The sequence below is a fragment of the Pholis gunnellus genome, assembly GCF_910591455.1.
Source record: "Pholis gunnellus genome assembly, chromosome: 5".
NCBI lineage: Eukaryota > Metazoa > Chordata > Actinopteri > Perciformes > Pholidae > Pholis > Pholis gunnellus.
Window position 1 is genome coordinate 15,839,138 of NC_136531.1, and position 19,681 is coordinate 15,858,818.

At 44.1% G+C, this 19,681-nt stretch overlaps 1 protein-coding gene across 1 annotated transcript in view; it reads right to left on the bottom strand.

Annotated features, from left to right (window-relative positions):
* grk4 (G protein-coupled receptor kinase 4) overlaps positions 1–16,234 on the bottom strand; it is a 38,290-nt gene extending 22,056 nt beyond the window's left edge. Inside the window, exons 1-2 of the mRNA XM_079159607.1 lie at positions 15,908–16,234; positions 4,606–4,701 (exon numbers count right to left, since the gene is read on the bottom strand). Coding sequence (XP_079015733.1) covers positions 4,606–4,701; positions 15,908–15,959 — 148 coding nt within the window. The 5' untranslated portion in view covers positions 15,960–16,234. The remainder of the gene's footprint in view (positions 1–4,605; positions 4,702–15,907) is intronic.
* Positions 16,235–19,681: the final 3,447 nt, after the last annotated feature.

The following is a 19,681-nucleotide window of genomic DNA, read 5'->3' on the forward strand; positions in this document are numbered from 1 at the left end:
TTTCACTAGAAAAACACACAAATCCAAACAAGCTGAAAAAAAACTCATTATTTAACATAAATAATCTGTATTTTTCAGACTCACTCTTACCTTTGCATTTTTTTTGTACTCTACAGTTTTAACCATTCAGGCCTCTAATAGTTATAACAACATATCCTATTGTTAGATAGCGATCACAAGCTAGCTAATAGATGAGAGCTGGAGATCTTGAAGGCTTCATCTTACTTTAGCTAAAAAAGAAAAGGCTAATCCCATTGACAAACATACTTTAAAATGCAGATATACTATAAGGGCGAGAGAGAGAAAAAGAAAAGCAAGCTGTCCCTTAATTAGTGCGGTTACTTATGCTACGACATGCTAAAAACAAACACACACTGCACGTCTGTGTTTTCTGTGTGTGTTCTGTGCAGCTGGCCTCAGCCTATTAACACTAATGGCGTCCATTTGAGTCATATTTCCTCTGGCACAAAATGAGGAAGAAGACCCAGGACGTTTTCCATCACTGGTTGACAGTAAGGACACACACACACACACACACACACACACACACACACACACACACACACACACACACACACACACACACACACACACACACACACACACACACACACACACACACACACACACACACACACACACACACACACACGAGTAGAGGAGGGGGAGGGGAGGGGGGATGCATGGGATGAACATTTGTGAGTGGTGACAGCCACAGGACAACCTCCAACAGTAAATCAAATCTTCACAACAGTCCTCCCAGCTGCACTGTTTATGACTCAGCCGCCCCCTCCGCTCGGCAGCACAGGGCTACTCGTTCAAACTCACCACTTATACGACCACAAAACCCAAGTTATCGCTTTGGTGAGCAAACAGTGCAGAGATATGATGGATTTGTATTGCTTCCCCCTTCCACGGTGCAGATGCTGTGTTTTGAATGTGAAGCTCAAAAAGCTCTCTCAGGAAAGAATCTCACTGAGAGATCTTTTTTGGGGGGGGGGGGGGGTTCCCTATCAGCTGAGTGCTGGAGCTGGGAAAGCCCCTCGCACTCATAATTGATATTTCAGGGCGTCTGTACAAGATGTTTGGAGCAGTGTATTTGAACTTTGGAGTTAGATGATTCAATCTGGACAGGTGGGAACAATGTAATTAATACCTGGTAAATGTGGATCTCTTTTTACTGCCATGCAAACAAATGTGTTGACTTCCATCAAAAGCCTCTTCACAATCACGGGACAGGTTTCTTGTGAGTCCATGCGACTTCTGTTCATGAGCTGCTTTGTTTACAAACGGGCAGTGTGGACCTAAACAAAGTAATTCTACAAAGTCAACTTTTCCACTCTGGTTCAGAAGAAAATGAACTTTGAATGCTTTTAGTTTGAATGGTTAGCGTCTGCTTCTCAAGCATCCCAATAGCCAGAGATTACGGATTCTTTATTTTAGTTCAGATTTTCTCTCGTGGGGATTTTCTTCATTCCTTCCTGCATATCATTACAGCAGCGCTCTCGTTTACAATGAGCCTCCTGATGAGGTTTCAGCGTCTCGCTCCAGAACTGGTTTTGCTGGGAGGATATTTCAGGGCGGTTTCATTCTAATTGCGAGTATTTCCTGCTGAATCACAGCACAATGGGTCACTCTTGAGGTGAAACTCTCTAATTTGCGTAATAAACGGAGTCACTGAAACTGTTGCGCAATGTTCCTGAAAGGATTCCCGTGTTTCTAAGTAACCGAGACATTGGGCCACGCATGTGTCAACCAACATGATCCAAATGAAGAAAAGAGACGGTTTCATGATCATAATTAATACGTTCTGATTGAACCCTAGCTCAGTTTTGAATGACATCTATTAATAGGCCTATATAGCAATATAGCATGGCACGTATATAGAGAAGATTTTCAAATCGTTTAGATTTTGATTACCTATTTCCATCAACATAATTATCTATATATATATAGATATATATAGATAGATAATTATGTTGATGGAACATTCTGAGCCTACTGGAAAAAAACAAAAACATACTGATAGTGTTGCGCCTCGTCTATCACACTTTATTTGCCATTTATACAGCGGGGAGTCACCTCAGCAGCTCCGAGTAGCCGGTGTTATTTTCTGTCATAAGTTGTTTACATTTTAACGGTACACAGAGAACTGAAACGTGGCAACAATCTACACCCAGGGACACATGAATGATTTCAGTATCTATGTTGTCATAACTTCATGGTAAGCAAGTCAAATGTTCTAACAACATACTAGATTCCTGTCAGAGCAACAAATACTACCGATGGAGCTCATGTCAACAAACTGTAAAAATATATGAAATGAATAAATAAATAATGTAATTATATAGTTTATCATTGCTGCAACCTTAGTGGGGTTGACTACTCAACAATAACTGTATCAATACCAGTCAACGTCTTTTTTTTATATCTTGTTAGATGAAGTTTACAGATTGCAAAACAAAGGATTCTGTTCAAAAATGTAGCCTTTGAACATAAAAGCACCTCAGGCCTGAAAAGAAACCACAGTATTCTGGGTTAGCCTGTGAGAGCATGTGTGTGTCCAAGCTGATTCCAGGCTCTAAATCATTTGAATGAAAGAACGTAAGATGGCCTTCCAAGAATGAAGAATGTCCTCTTTGCGTAAGAGAACTGTCTCCGTAAGAAAAACAACTGTGAAAGTAAGATGAGAGAGAGGAAAAACTTGACAGGAAAATGAAAGGACTGAAAATAATGAAGAGTTGTAAAAGCTTGAACTAGCCTGGACTAGCGACTGTCTGAGCCGGGCAACGAAGCTGCAATTACAACTTAATTAAAACTCCAATTTAGGCCAAGAGTGAGCGAGTGAGAGAGACACACTGATGGCCGGATGTGCACAAGTGTACGCGTGTGCAATGGGTGTGCCCGCTTCTAAGGCCGACATGGCAGAGATGAAAAGTAAAAGGTGCAGGTGTACTGTATGCATTGGCCAGAAGAGCGAGAGAAAGGGAAGGGGAGATAGAAGGAGAGGAGAGAGAGAGGGAGGGCGAGCGGCCTAAAGCTGGCAGACAAAGTGGCTGCAGCCCACATAATGTAATCTAGGCTCCCTAGAATACTGCACACTCGTCAAGGCTAAGGTCAAATGCCTGACATTATCAAGACACAACAAAGACACGGCTATCAGTCGCTTTACTCGCCTTTTATCCGCTGGGCCTACACTGTGTATGGGTATGGGCGAGCGTCTCTGCACATGGGGCGTGTGTGTGCCTGTGTGCGAGTACACGCACATGCCTACACGTCCGTGTGTTCAAGTAGGCAAAAGGGATTATTTTGATCCCGCGCTCGGTGCGATAGGGGCATTACGCAATAGCTATCTATGTAATAGTGACGTATATAATGCTCAACAGCTGCTGCGCGAGCGTACACACACACACACACACACACACACACACACACACACACACACACACACACACACACACACACACACACACACACACACACACACACACACACACACACACACACACACACACACACACACACACACACACACACACACACAGCCCAGTTTAGAATCCTCTGAAAAGTTATAATCCGAAAGGCAATAAATATGCAAGATATAACCAGCACAATGCGTCTTCACACTTACGGTGACATTTATATGCTGCTGTTTTTTCATCAGGTAATTTATCCCGGCTGAATACAGACGCATTCACGTTTATGATAATTAGATCTGCGAGTGATGATTTGGGATATGAAGACAGAACGACGAGGAACACAAATCGACGGCGAGTGAGAGATACCGCCGTAGGGAGTACGTGCGTCTCTTTCACTCAGCCTCCCTTCTTTCCTCACGTCGTTTCTCTCACTCGCTCCTGTCCTTAAGAGATCTTTCCTCCCCTGGTAAAAGCCTCTCTTTGTTTCTGTTTTTCACTCGGTCTCTCCATAACTCTCCTGTTCTGCCACTCTCATGTTCCTCTGAAGTGGTGGAAAGAGGGAGGGAGAGAGAGAGAGATGCAGATAGTGGGAGGGGGAGGCATGGAGACAGAAAAGAGGGAGGGAGGGAGAGTATGTGGGGGAGGGTAGCACTGCAATCTCTGGCAGAGATAGCAGTGACGCACTATTACACACACACACACACACACACACACACACACACACACACACACACACACACACACTCCAATGCTGTGGCATTCAGAGGACCAGGGTGGGAGGGGGGGGGGGGGGGGGAGATAATGTAGCCCAGGAGTAGAGCACTTGTCTGGGCCACAAAGAGAGAATCCGGGCCCTACTTTCAAGTCAAACCTGAATGTGGAGAACAGGAAGGAAGACGTTTTGATTTGGCGTGTGAGCAGTCAGTGGGACACGCACGTAAGGTCCGGAGAGACTTTGAGATTAAGATACGGCTGTGCAAACGGATTCCCTGAGTCAGACGAGAACACAAACACACATCTATACACACACTGTTTCCTGTCCCCTGCCTGTAAGTGCGGGTGGAGACGGGTAGAAACCGGAAGGAAGTCTAATCTGAACTTCCTCCCGCAGACAGACCCACCCCAACGACACAGCGTGGCATGTTATCTTCCTGCCTCACACCCACCCACACACCGGGTTTCTTACCGATAGAGCGGCGTAGCTCCTCACACTGGCTGATGTGTGGGAGTTTTAGCATCTCCTTCCATTTCTTACTGCGACCGTTCCTCTTCCCTCCTCCACCTGAGAGACACAGAGAGACATTTCAATCAGCCCATCAATCAAGTCACTGTTTCAACATTGCACTTGGAGTAGTTACCCACAGCCAATGGTTGGCATTGTCAACACAAGAACAAGAGTACATCCAGCCTAGTGTGTGTGTGTGTGTGTGTGTGTGTGTGTGTGGGGGGGCGTGTGTGAGAGCATGTTGACCTTGCAGCGACCAGAGGCAGAGACAGCTGGTTCATCTCACCAGTCGCCTCTATGCATCATGACAGAGCATGTGGTGAAGAATGTTGACAGCTCTAAAGATCACGGGGAACGCACACATCTTGGCACGCACGCGGCTCTTTCTCGGCAGCAAACTTTAGCCAAACATTACTTTAACATTATTATTATCTCACACACACTAACACACACGGTGGCGTTGGAGATTCCTCTCCGTAGATGAGATGACCCTTAACACGAGGGGTGAATGACCTACTGGTACAACAGCGCTCTTCAAAAGACCCGAGGTCACTCCGTATATATTTTACTGAAATGCTCATTGCAACACCAGCAGGGGTGTGTGTGTGTGTGTGTGTGTGTGTGTGTGTGTGTGTGTGTGTGTGTGTGTGTGTGTGGAGGGGGCCGAGGTATTTACTCCTCGAGGACAACGTGCTGAAGATGAAGAAGTTTTCTGATGAAATGCTGCTTTGATTAGCAAAGTAGCAGCTTTACACACAAGCAGCCGACCTTTAGAGAGGCGAGAGGAAAGCTTGGACAGTGGGATCAACGTTTGTGTGCGAGAGCGTCCGTGATCCATACCGATTATCATCATTTTTGTTGCTTACTCGTGTCAGTTTTCTTTTTGCCTCAGCAGTAATGTACCGTCCACGTTCACACCAATAAAGCTTTTTTCAACTTTATAGACCCAGTTAGGAAGCCACTAATTAAACCTGTAGTAAACACGACAGAGGCATTTTAGTGTTTTCATCACTGCTAGTACAATGTGGACACATTTCACATTTAAAGAAACAACAAGGCATCTTCCTGGCTTCTTCCAAGTCTACGGTGGTTTTGATGGGTTTTATATAGATGGTAGAAAATGAGTGAAGGAGATTAAAGACAGGGCTGGCAATCTTCTTTAAAAACATATTTGACAGTTTTTTGTTCTCATTACATCCTGACAGCAATTGATGAATCAAAGGCGATGACAAAAAGAGACAAACATCACTTCTCTGTGGCCGTTGCGGGACTGTAATAAGCCCACCCAATCATTTCATTTGGCTCAGGTGTAACACTACCTGCCTGCCTGCGCGGATTTTTCACAGCTGCTTGCGTGAGAGCTGTGAGTCCTAACACTAGTCACGTACTTTGTTTACGTTCTCAAAGACTATTTTGGGGGAGGGGCTTTGGAGGGAGGCCTGAGGGGACGGCCGTCAGTGTTGCCCAACTTTCTGGTGAGATTTAGCAACCTTTGGAGTGAGCGCTGCAGCTACTTTCATTGGAAAAGACTGGGAAGGATTTTTCGGTTGGATAATTTTTTAGTGCTCTTGCTAGTTTCTCAAGATTACCAAAGCTGCCTTTAAAAAAAAAAAAAAGGACAGAAAGCACCTTCTACAGAGACACACATCTGATTTCAGAGTCAGCTGATTATTCTTGGGCACACATTGCTGTGTTTCCCCATCACTTCAAACCCATATTTTAAAGCACTCAGTAAACAAACGAGCCCGAGCGACCCACGTAGACTGGGACGGTTTGAGGATGACAGAGAGGGAAATCCTCTGCCCCGAAGTTCACCAGCCACCAGCTGGTCCGGTGGTGACATGAGACGGCTTCAACACAAAACACATACAGGGGGTCACTGTGGCCAAACACCTGCAAAACAACACCTTCCCAACACACACACACACACACACACACACACACAAGCAAGCACAGTGTTCATGCTCTTACAAAAACACCCCCATTGCTCCATTACTTCAGACTTACTCACACTTTTTACTCTTGTCCTATGTTCACAGTGAACAGTAACAACTGGAAACATACTATAAAGCCAGATATGAGCACTCCGAGCTGCCATGATTTATTTGGACAAGCAGTGGTAGCATACACACTCAAAAAAGTGACTTTGTCACACCATGAATGGCTCAACGGGAGCGTTAAGAGACGAGCTCCTAGTAGACGTTTTGCTGACGGAGTTTATAAGATCCCACTAGTCTCAGGTTTTAGTTGAAAGACCGGTTGTGGGGCTGCAGGGCATACACACACACGCGCACACACACGCAGATATAGTGATACAAGCCCATGCACAAAAATATGCCGTTTGTTGCAGGACAACAACACCGTCTGGTGATGGCCAGTTGCACACACTTGATCCACAAATACACAATGATTGATGATTGCAGTCAAAGCAGCTCAACAAAAAGTAGCAAACTGTCACAGATTGACTTCTTCCCGACCGGAAGATGTTGTTCGAGGGAAATGCAAGTGTTGAGATTAGTAGTGCCTGTAATAGGATGAAAGTGACAATGCTTTTATACATGAAAAAAAAAGACAAAAGGGGGAGAAACGTCACCTAAACGTGGGGTCAGAAAAGAGAGAAGGAAAGACAAAGAAGAATTAGGAAAACAACTAAATGAACAGAGATTCTAACAAGAAAAGAAAGACGGGGATTTAATAGCAAGCTATGGAAGAGCGCATGTGTGTGTGCGCGCGTGTGCGTGCGTGAGTGCACATGCCGAGTCGGAGTTGGCTGGGTCACCCCACCCTGTTTAATGTCACTCTGACGTCAAAGCCATGTGTGCAGGCCCTTAATGCAGACAGGATGGAGCAAGTATTTATTTAACTTTGGTTCTCCCCTCCGAGAGAGCGGGGCCCTCCATAAACACAGACTTCAGAGCAGTTTGGCTCATTCATAGCCGAGCAACAGCCAGCGGCGCTGAGATCATCGCGCAGGACCTCAGGACGGCTCCGCGCACGCGCGGACAGTGACGCGATTCAAATGTCGGAACATGTTGAGAAAGACTCGGGTGTCAAATCAGGTGACATGCCTCTCAACCAAGGATGCACATTCCTGAAAAGACTTCTAAAGAGAAGATCGAGACACGTTTACGTGTTACCAGCGACTGGCCTCACATCATCCCCCGCTCCCCACGTTTCCCGTCACTCTCTGCTGACAGCTATCCAGCATATAAAAAGCAAACGGCCATTTAAAAAAAAAAAAGAAAAAAAAAATGCGACACAGCTTTGGCCACAGATGAATGGATGAGCGAACATTACACTCTGCTCATTTAAAACAGCGCAAGGTAACCAAAGCCCTCTTCTTCCTTGGTAATACAATCCAACAGTCTGACATTTCTTATAACCAAGTAACAACATTTCTGGGAAATCACTATCCAGCACTTTGATCTCACAGCAGGGATGGATGCACCAACAGTGTTTACTTTGTGTCTTACATTTTAAAGTCCGGTTCGAAGTTTTTAAGACAGTCTGGGAAAATGAAAAATACACAAAGAGAGGGAGGAGACGGAGAAGACTTTTGTTTGTATGTCTGTCAGTCTGGAGAGAGCTATGACTGCATTCATGAATGCTACATTCACGGGTCGCTTCCGTTTTCACATTATGCTCTTAAAGCAAGTGCAGGCCACATACAGTCAAACGCCATCCCAAATATGCTCCGCCCCCCCCCGTCCCCCCTTCCTCTCTCTCTCCTTCATCTCAAGTGGGAGACGGACTGTGGAAGTATTGTCTCAGGGCATTTCTACAAAGTCAGACTTGAGATTCATTCACTTTTTAAAAAAACAGTTCAGATAAAGCTCACAGCGTATTTCACATATTTCACAAAAACCTTATAGAAGAAATCCCTGTGTGACTGATCGGCATCTAAAAGCTGGCGATATGTTGAATTTATAGAGAAACAGGTGAAACCCAAATCAGCCAACAGATGTGTTATAATAGAGCGCATTAAATAGATATTATATCAGCATATATATTGGCTGATAAGTCACAAGAACTTGTAAGATAGAAATGCCAAATATGTGTTTGAGGTAACAAAAGAAGTGCTGAGATTATCTGAAATATCGATATCATTATCATCAACCTCAAAATCCAGTATCGGTCTCGATGGCTCTAGCTCAAACTGATTTTGTCTAGGATTAAATATCGGTCTTTTATGAAAGAAAAGTGAATATCTTTTGTCTGGCCAACAGTCCAAAACCTAAAGACGACATTTTACAAAGCCACTATGAGCTCTGGGAACTTGTGATGGACATTCTTTTCACAATTTTCTGACATTTTATAAACCTAACAATTAACGTGAGTTATATCGCTACATTACTATATAGTAAAAGTCCCCCATATCAAACAATAACACGTCTGTGTGTCATTATGTTATATACGATCACATGAAGCGACTATTTGCAAACCCTAATCAGAGACTAGGTGGTCATTCTGTGAAAGTTAAACCGATAGCTTCGATGAAATCAAAACACTTGGAAAAGGTAAACTGGCGACTTCTTCCGCTGTGATTCCCAGCTTTCTCAGATGTTTCCCTGCCGTCTTTCACAACCCGTCTTCATTTGGCATCGCCATATGGGAGAAGCCGCTCGCCCATCTGATGAACACATGTCACATGCCGACACACAGGAAAAACAGCCACGAGGCCGGAGACTCCAGCTCGTCTGTGAACAGTGACAGACCGACCATTTTCACGCAATCCGCTTCAGCGCAGGTCGGCTACGCGTCAGCACACAGTGACTTATACATGAGTGCAAGAAGGTTTAATTACCTGAACACTAACTGCATGGAGGTTAAAGATCAGCTTCAATTTTAAAAAAAATACACTGAGCATAAAAGAGAAACGCGGTACGCCACTACATTTTGGCACTAACAGCAGTTTTCTAACTTTAAAAACACTGTAATCGGTGTTTACCAAGTTATTTTTGGCCAATGTAATCATACCCTGAATATTTGGTACCAGCCCATACCTCGCGAGATCTCCCCCCCCCCCCGCAGCAGTCACATCGCTCTCTAAAAAAACACGACTTACATTGTAGGAAATGAGAAGAGAGTCACACATAGTTTAGGGCCCGTCGTACTGTGAGCACGCACACAATGGAGCCCGGCCATGATAAATGAATGGCCTGTTGCTTTCCCATACAGTGCATGATTGGCTGGAGTAGCCTCTGATAAGGAAAACATTAGCTGCGAGTGTCTGTGCTGGCCATTCAAAGCACAGGCCCAGTGTTTGCATAAGCTGATCCATCTGTATACTCACACTGAAAGACACACATCAGCTCTCTCAGACACACACACAGAGAGACAGAGAGACAGAGACAGAGAGCGAGAGAGCGAGAGAGAGAGAGAGAGAGACTCGCTCACATGGCCCCTTCCCTTGTTTCCTCCCCTCTCTTACTTCAGCTTCTTGCTCCCCTCCCCCACAGTATTCTCCTCTTGTTTTGCCTTTAATAATTCTCTATAGCCAGACTTCCCTCTCTCTTGCACACACGAGGTAGAAAATGCAGTTTTTCACACACACACACACACGCGCACGCTGCACATAAACATGCGCTCTCGCTCATTCCAGCGACGTGCCGTGGTGTTTTGCAAGACCTCTCCTTCCTCTGCCCCGTATCTCCGTGTTCGAGATATTCCATTAAAATCGAGCCGAGGCGTGCTTGAAAACTGACCCTTGTTTTCACAGCGTCTTGAGGGAGGAGAGGGAGGGAAGGGAGACGGGTGGGGGAGACGGTGGGACTAAACTTGAGCAAGACGCACAGAGCTGGATTGAGTGAGAGGACGGACGGAAAGGTTAATCATCTATACGTTATCTACAGCTGTCTCTCAGATGAAGGGCCCGCCGGTTAATTTCACGGCCTCGCTGAACGAGCAGGAACACACAAACAGCAGTCCTCTCTGGCGCTGAGCCCTTGGGTGTGGAACACATAGAACATTTCACACCTTGAAGATTATCTGTGATAAGACAACCCCTTCAAGTCGCGTTTGAAGGAAGGACCGACATCGAATTCAACCAAGGGCAGGCGCCAAAATTGTGACTCTATGAATGTTTCAAAAAGGCAAACTGATAAAGCACGAAGGACCTTTGACATTGAATACACTTGCTACTAGACTTTCGACTCTGCTAGACCTTTAAAGAGAAACTAAATCTTAACCATACCAACTTGTAAATACACTCAGCTGCACACATCATCGCTCGAATCCGGCTCTCTCACAGGAAGAACGGCCATTTAATGTTTAATAAGGCAGCTGGAACAACGTCCCTACGATGTTCGCAAAGTGCCTCAAAGAGTGCCTCTTCATGCTCAGTCGGCCTGCCAAGGAATTGTGCTAATGAACCTCCCGGTAGCGACCCAGCTAAGCGTCGCCGCTATAGTGCCAAAGCGGCACGGCCGCGTACGCAACTCGCTGCGTCTCGCTCCCCGCACAGCCCATTTGTGGGTGTAATAACTGTAAAATGAGTCCCACATCAAGGGACAGTCACAAAGCAATGTGCTTTATGAGCCTCAGCTGGAGGAAACACCCCAGAGTGATGACAACAAGTGTTAGCCCAGCTATGACCACAAAACTAATAAAGCTACGCCGGCTAACGTCACAGGAAAAGCCTCACAAGTGGTCTGAGAGGACCTGCTGGCCTACAATTTGAAGGGTGGTGGAGAGAGGGGGGGGCAGAGAGGGGTTAGAGACTCCAAAAGCAGAGGTAGATCCTCTTACATGTGTTGTGTTCTATGGCAAAAAGAGAGCTTCCAACTTGCAAGGTGGAAATAACTTATATAAGCAGGATTAGTTTCTACTGTTTGTCCGGGGAATGTGCGCACCGGACCGTCCACATTCCTTCCTTTTTTATGAAGACAGTAGGAATGAAAAAATAAACAAAGCGGAAAAAGATCTTCGTGAAATGTGACTCCGGGAAGATGGATTAATGCCCTGTACGTCCAGTCTCTCTTTACATTTGAATATGAACATATATAGTTTGTATTAAAGAGGAATACAGTAAATGCTGCTCCTCTGTGCCCTTTGGGTATTTCCATTACTTCTCAGCAGACATTCATCTACCAAAGCCGGGATCTGTGGAGCGGTATATTTCGCTGAATAGCTGCACATTTTTATTAACTCAAAATTACATTTTGGATTTTATCCCACAACACTGTTGTGGCAACGGTGTGCTTTTGACGAGTGCGTGTTGCTTATTCCCAGATATAGAGAACTTAAAGTCACAACAATGTATTACCGGTGCAGCTTTGTTGAAGCTCGAGTACATATTTGTATTCATTTGAGGAAACATAAGCAGTTGTCAGCCCCTCAAGTGTGTTATTTTTACTAACTTTAGAGTAGAAATCCGGTACTTTAATGACAAACCTCAATAGACCAGAATGCATTGCAGACATCCAACACGTTGGGTTTTCACTACGGGGTGCAACTAACTTTTATCAACTGGAAGTGTTCAACCATGCATATATTTAAAACTCATAGCTGAATGCAACAAGAAAACATTGGCTCGTATAGGGAACTCTGGGAAACGTAGTCATTCTCTAACTGAAGTAAAAGCTCTGGCAACGAACAGCCAAATTTACAGCTTTGAATATTAGTTGTTTTTTTTGTCTAAATGTCCAATTTAAGAATTCCCCCAAGAAACATCTGGATCTTCCTGTTGTCTCTGTGGTGCATCGTCACTCAAAACGAAGCAGTGTACAATACGGTCAGGGCTAATACTTTAATAGTTTGAGACAGCATCTTTCAGCAGATGATGTAAAACATACACAATAATTCCTGCGACACAGACTGCTGATATCAAACAATGTCAGAGCATACCGGGGTGGATTCATCTCAAATAAATGTACAACTTCAGCAATGTTTTGATGCTTCGGGGTTAACATCCACTGACGTTTTAAGGAAGATATGTCGGATGTAAATGTTCCAGTGGTTGTTCAGCACTGCTTGCTTGCTTCCTTATTGAGACCCAACTGTATGATCAAGGTACAAGAAATGTATCAGTTTGTATCAATACTTGTTTCCCATCTCATATAAATGTTAAGTTGATCAAAGAGACCCTCCAATGTGGTTGTTAAAGAGCTCTGACAAATACATGTAATGGAGGCAGGACATTTTACAGCTGAAGAGTAAACATGGATTTTTCTCCACAGACTTCACACCGCCATCTGCTCGGCTATGATCGGGTGCTCCGCCAACTCAGGTGCAGCAAAGTTTTGTAAACAGTGGAGTCTGCGGGACAAAGTATGATAACACTGTTTCTAAATGATCTCAAGTGCTTTTAACGGCATTCTGTCCTACAAGCTTTCATATATATATATCAGCCAATGCAGTCTGTGATAAAAAAACAATATCAGCTGTCAAAGCAGGCCCTCCGATGTATTCATAGAATGTACTGAATACTACTCGACGATGTGAAAATGGTTTAGACTGTGATACAATTATTGAGGATGCAATGGTATACTGTTCTAATGTTATACTGCATGAGTCTATGTGTTGATATGAACTCTCTAATGCTTGGCTGAGGTTTTACATCCTCATGACCTGTGGGCTGCGTCTATGCTCTATGATCCTCTCATATTCTCACACACACACCATTTCCAAAACTTTGTATCGTATTCTCATGGAAGCTATTATTAGCAATAACTTCCTCTGACGGTACGAGACTTTCACCCCATGCAACCGTAACCTCTTGCAGTCCGAAGGGCCCCCCAAGGCAAAAGACAGAATTGAGATACTGTAAAATGAGTTGGGTTTCCTTTTCCATGTTGTGTACTGAATGTATACATTTCACAGAGGCAGAGGTGGGGGAGAGGCGTCATCTCGACGACACCAAACCACTTCCCTTAACGTGTCATTTCAACTGTGGCAGACTGGACACACCCTGTCATAACACTTCTCTCGCTGGCCACCCAGTTTCACATCAACAGGTGTGTAAAAGTTGACGAAAAAAATGTTGTCTAGGTACCGGCAGACGTGTTTGGTGGCCTTAATAATCAAGAGTTAATTCAGCGCATCAGCAAACAATTATTGTTTATGCACCGTGCATATTTATTAGTGTGCTGGGAAACTGTTTGTCATTTCCTGTCTCCACAGCGAGGTCAGAGAGTTGCAGGAAAACTGATTTAATGTCATGCTCAAGGACACATCAGCAGGGCAAACGCTTGCTGACTCAGTGGATGGGACCCAGCTGAGGCAGCTGGTAGACAGACTCCACTGCTCGCGGAGGCCTTGATGTCGTGTAGCATGGAGGGGCTCAAGGAGGGACTCTTGATGCTGACCTCTGACCCACAGGAGCCGTTTCCTGTCTGGATTTGTGAGTATTAAAAAAAAAGGGTGGGGCTCGGGACACTGCCAGTGTTGACAACTGTCACTGTGACATACTGAAACACGTTGACAGCTGCAAACACCCACCTCTGGAAAGCCTAATTAAAATCAAATTAGTCTCCTGTGCACCTTAAAAGGATAAATTGGGAGCCATTAGCGGTTTTATTCTGAGTGCTAATTAACAGTCAATGGTATAGCAGGGAGAAATAAAAAGAAAAACTGGCTTATTCAACATATTTGACGTGGCAGAGGAGCACCGACTACATCCAAAATCCTCATTAAGACTGAAAGTACTCACTGTTTTCTTTGTTGATAAATCTATGTTATGTCACAATAATAATAAATGTACATCACAAGTCACGATAATAAATGACCTGTTGGTATATTAACGTGATAAACGACTCAAATGATTACTGAAAACCCCCCAATAAATGTCATGTCAAATGATCACCAAATGTTTCTGCACACATCTCACCATTGAAGCTAAATGATGGTGAAGTTGGGCCACATTTGGAGACGTACACCATGCTCAGTCTACTCTCTGCACGGACCGTATCCTCATCACTGAAGGCCCTCTGGAGCCTCTGGCCGAGGACACCGACGGGTACCGAGGCTGTAGATCCGATCTGCGCACCGTCACGAGTAAACACTCGTGACAACGCCAAGCACGGAAGGTAAAGGAAAAGCCTGGTGCCTCGTAAGGAAGCAGCTGCCGCTATGAAATGGATTCACTGCCGCTGTGAATAATCCATTTCACAGCAGTGTTGGCGTTTAGTCTTGAACTGAAACGCAGTCCGATTATAATGCAAACCATAAGCAGGGGAAGGCCTCCGCATACGCACACTGAGCTGAGCCATGCAGCCGCACTGTGAGCGAATAAAACGCATCAACTTTGACAATACCCTCTGGAGGCCATGTAGCCTTATGCTGGCGTCCAATCCGATTGGAAGAGAGGGAAGAAGAAGAAGAAGAAAAAAAACACACAAGTGGAAATCGTTGACTAGTAATAACACCTTTTCACCCTCCCCCTGGCAGCTGATACAGTGTTGTACACCCACCCTGCGCCCACTCACTGGCTACAAAGTAGCCTCTCTGCTCTGCCATCTCCTGGAAAACAGATGGACACTCGCTTCTTTTTCCGCCTCCAGGTGAGCTGCTGCGGGATCACCGGCCCACTGAGCAGCGTGCACACCCGGGGCTTTAGCGCCTGGGGCCGCGGGGGGGGGGAGACCGGGCCTTCTCCCGGTCTCCCCCCTCGCCTCTAAACCCTCCACTAGAACAGTATTCCTCCCTCCCACTAGGTCCTTATCAACAGCCGAAACGGCAATGCAGTGGCATATTTCTGCGTCAAATAACACCACACGTTCACGTTACATTTCTAATTGGGCTTTTTTTTTTTTTTTTTTTTTTAAACACACGTATTGAAACCTACAATGACAGCTAGGAAAGAGGCTTGTTACTGAAGCCCCGCTGCGCAGCTTTATTTTCGGGGTCAACAATTACAACATGTAATGTGAACACCGTTAAATGTCGGTTATGTCATCGTAAATTGTAAATATCCACAAAACCACTGGTGCTTGTGTGGAAAAATGTGCTCGACAGCCTCTAACGCAACGATGCTGCAAACACTCCCTGCGTTGTTCATCTCCAGCCCGCTGGGCCTTGTGTTAAACCTGCGCGGCAAATATATGCGTGTTGCTGGTGTACAAACAGCTGATTTTCAACGGAATATGTTTGGTGTCTGCCCAGAGACAAAATGCGCTGCGCAGGGATGGGAGACAGAGAAAAGCATAAATCCCAAAGAGGACAGCCGAAAGCTCGGGCTCGTCCGTGTCCATGTCGTAGAGGCGGGGGACCCAACCACAAATATATACATTTTCATTTATTCTTGTTGCCATTCTGCTGTGCTTACCTTCTCTTGCCTTCAGGAGAACCGTGTTGGCCACGATATTTTCAATCTCCATTGTCAGAATGTGAATCCCGAGCAATACATTTCACTCAGCGGAAAAAGACGGGTTTTCTGATCAAACGTGCCGACGACGGTGAGGCTGCTGCACGCGCACAGGGCGAACGCGGCACTGGCGCATAGTAGGTGTTTAATAGTGGTCGTCGTTCCTCTCCATGGCAAGACGATTTTTTTTTTTTTTTTAACAAACCCTACCTATGGAGCGCTATGATTACGACGGTGCTTGTTAGCATTCACAGCCTGCCTCCCTTCCCTCTCTGCCTGCCTTCCTTCCTGCTTCGGTTCCCTCCTCCTCCTCCTCCTCCTCTTCCTCCTCCTCCTTCTCGCCCCTCCTCTGCACAACGAACCAGCGAGAGTAGGAGGGATCAATTTACAACCAGTGCAACCGCACACACATTCACACACAAATGCATTCATACGTACATGCATGCTATTTCCTCGGCTTAATCCTGACATTATGGATGGTTATGACATTTATTATGTGGCAGTTTTGGATTAAAACGTGCTTTATGTGTGCAGTTGTCTACAAGTTTCCCTCTCCTCAACCACAGGAGCCTACAGGAAACATCTAGAAGAAGAAAAAGATGTTTCCTTTAAACAATCATTCTTGAATGGCTTTTTAATCCAAACATGGATGAAAATACTAAAAAGTAAACTTTTCCTTCCCGTGATTTCCTGCTTTACAGCTTTTTGCTGCTGGCTAATGTAATGTTAGGCAACATGAATGCCTTTGGCCACAGAGGCCTGATGCAGACCTTGTGCTGCGTGAACAATGGTGTGAGGGTTTTAAAGTTGTTACATTATGCCGGGTCGTACAGCCTGGAGAAAAGAGATAACGCACCGGTGTTCTCCTCCTCACAACCACACAGTGTGACCCAGCATGCCTCTGGGCTTTCTAATCTGACTTTTGGATCGACTGAGCCCACGATGCTCAGAGAAGAGTCGTGTGTCTGCAGAAAGAGAGGAGAGAAGTCGTGTGCCTTTAGAAGGACAATGTGGGAGTTGTAAAGTAATCAATGAAACTGTTCTTGAAAAGATTTAGAGATCCATAAATGGGATCATTGAGAATACACAATAGGCCTCATTAGCTGTTTTACTTTTCATTTTTACTACGGTCATAAACACATCACAGGGAGGCCTGAGGGTATCTGTGGAGAAACTCAAAGGTCGAAGGTCGAAGGTCACAGGCTTTCATCTTCACTTCCTCACTGATTTTATCAACACAGAGAGTGTCAAGTTACTGGAACACTCACAACATGTCTCTTTTCATGTTTAACCAATGGACATGTAATAATGTTTGTTTTGAATCGCCCTGAATGGGTTCATTTTGCAAGAATGATCCGGTCGCTGTACATTAACTAGCCAGTCTCTACAGAGATCAATAATTTGACACAAAATATTGATTTAAAAATGATTTTATTGATTAAAAAACATAGCAACAGATCGTAGAACCGGGTGTTCAACAAAGCTGTGTAATACATGTTTATAAAGCAGGAAAAATGAAACTAAAGTAGTAGTTTACTCTCCTACCAACGACATTATCACCATTATCAGTTCCCAGAGGAACAGGATGCTGGTTATGGGACAGATACAACCAAAGAACCCGTTGACATAAAAGTGAATATTACATGGGATGGGCAAGTAGCCCGACCTCAGGTCAGCAATTCAATTTAAAGCCATAGAGGCCATGATTGCAGAGGGTTAAATCTGATGCAGTACTGTGTCATACTGAAAAGCCTTAATTCTTTCATAGTTTAAATTTAAGGTAATTTTCTCATCACAAGAACAACTTGTGAGTGCAACAAGTGGATGCTGTCCCTCTAACAATACGGTACAGTATAAACCTGATTCTTATTTCACCATGTTAGTAATGCACCACTGTCCATAGTCGCTGCGGTACATACATGGTTGCTCGTCTGGAACCACATAAAACCAAACTACTGGACCATTCAGATTCAATGCTGCCACCTAGTGGTGATTATGCATGAATACAGGCCATTACATGCAGTGCGCCAGTTTTCTTCTCTCCTTCAATAATGACTTTTCTCACAGAGACAAAAAGAGTATATATCAGACCCCAAATGTATTATTTACATTTGAAATAGTTTGGTCCCCAAAAGAAGAATGCAATTATTAAAACATTTAGTCGATTTCCTCTTAGTTTTGCATGACGGGAGAATACTGTTGTAACCATTTTCCCTCCAAATACCCTTAAACTTTTAAGTTGTTTTCCAGTCCAGAAAAGCATTAGTGACATTAAATCATTATTTAACCACAACTGTGCACTATGGACTCAATATTTTGGGTAGCCGCTTTTCTATGTGCCCTCTGCAGTCTACTCAGCGGTTTGATTAAAGAGGTTCAAACTGTGAATCGTTTGTCACAGTATGTTTCAGCTGATATTCCACCAGTGATAACACTACACTATCCTTATATTTATATTGTGATGAGCTTTAAGAAGAAGAGCTTTGCTAAATAAACACACCTGTTAATATTCCAGCTCGTTATAGGCTGCATTGATGTACACTTGACACTGAAACAGGAACCTGTTCCTAAATTTGCACACATTTTGATGCTAAGCTTCCAACTGACCAATGACTGATGATTTCTTCTTTTTCAACTGTTGCTCAGAAGGACCTTTGTCTCTTATTGCCCTTTCACTTGTCAGTTTGGTTGAACCATTGTACAGAGTTGTGATCTCCACTTACACAAACAGGACTTTTTTTGCAAACCCCCATAGAAAATTTGTAAAGTGGACTTTCTCCAACCCAAAAGCATGAAAGACATTTCAAAAATAGAGAGTAGTCCTCTCTGCCACCTGACTGTAACAAATCAAGCTTTGAACGTATCCCTGCAGCTAACTGCTCACCGTTACATTGAGATCTCAGGTGAGTCCTGTGTTGTGGACACTAAACTATAATGTTTCAACTCACCTAACAAGCTCAACTGGGCTGCAGCTGGTGGAATAGGATTTACTCAAGAACTGTACTCAAGCACAGATTTCAGCTACTTACTCCACTAAAATACTGTACTTTTTACTCCAGTTATTCGACAGCTGCAGTTACTAATTACTTTAGAAACTAGGAATTTATTTACATACAAAACATAAAATGATAAGGGATGATACTATTTTTACAGATTAAAGTACTACCCAATATTATAAAAAAGTAGAGCTGAGAATGAATCAATTAGTGGATCGGCTCTTGGATCTTTACTGTAATCTCTCTACTGTCTCAGATAAAGACACATGATTTCCCAAAACTATTTTCGTAAAAAAAGGTTATTATGAGATTAGTTTCCTAATAGACCCGTTAAGTTTTGTGGCAAAAGGTAAAAAAAAGTAATGCTAGTGAAAACAGTGCATTTTTGACAAAAATACACAAACCTAAACAACCCAAACTGTGCCTTAAGTACATTAGAGAACTAGATATATGGTAGATAGATGAGAAACAAACAATAAGATTCCTTAACCACAAGTCTGTAGTTTCTAACATGTGGCTGCTATTTTCTTGATGTCAGAGGTAAAACTCAACAGCAGATTTAACCCCGAATGCTTCACCAGCAAACGTTAACGTGTAGATTTCCTGCAGGCTACATTTACAACACTAGATGGTGCTGCTGACATAGAAATATGCCAGAATTTCAGGCCTACAAATAACTTTTGGTCTTAGATTTTGGTTGTGGAATTTTAACAAATGCTCATCTACCGCTCAAATGCAT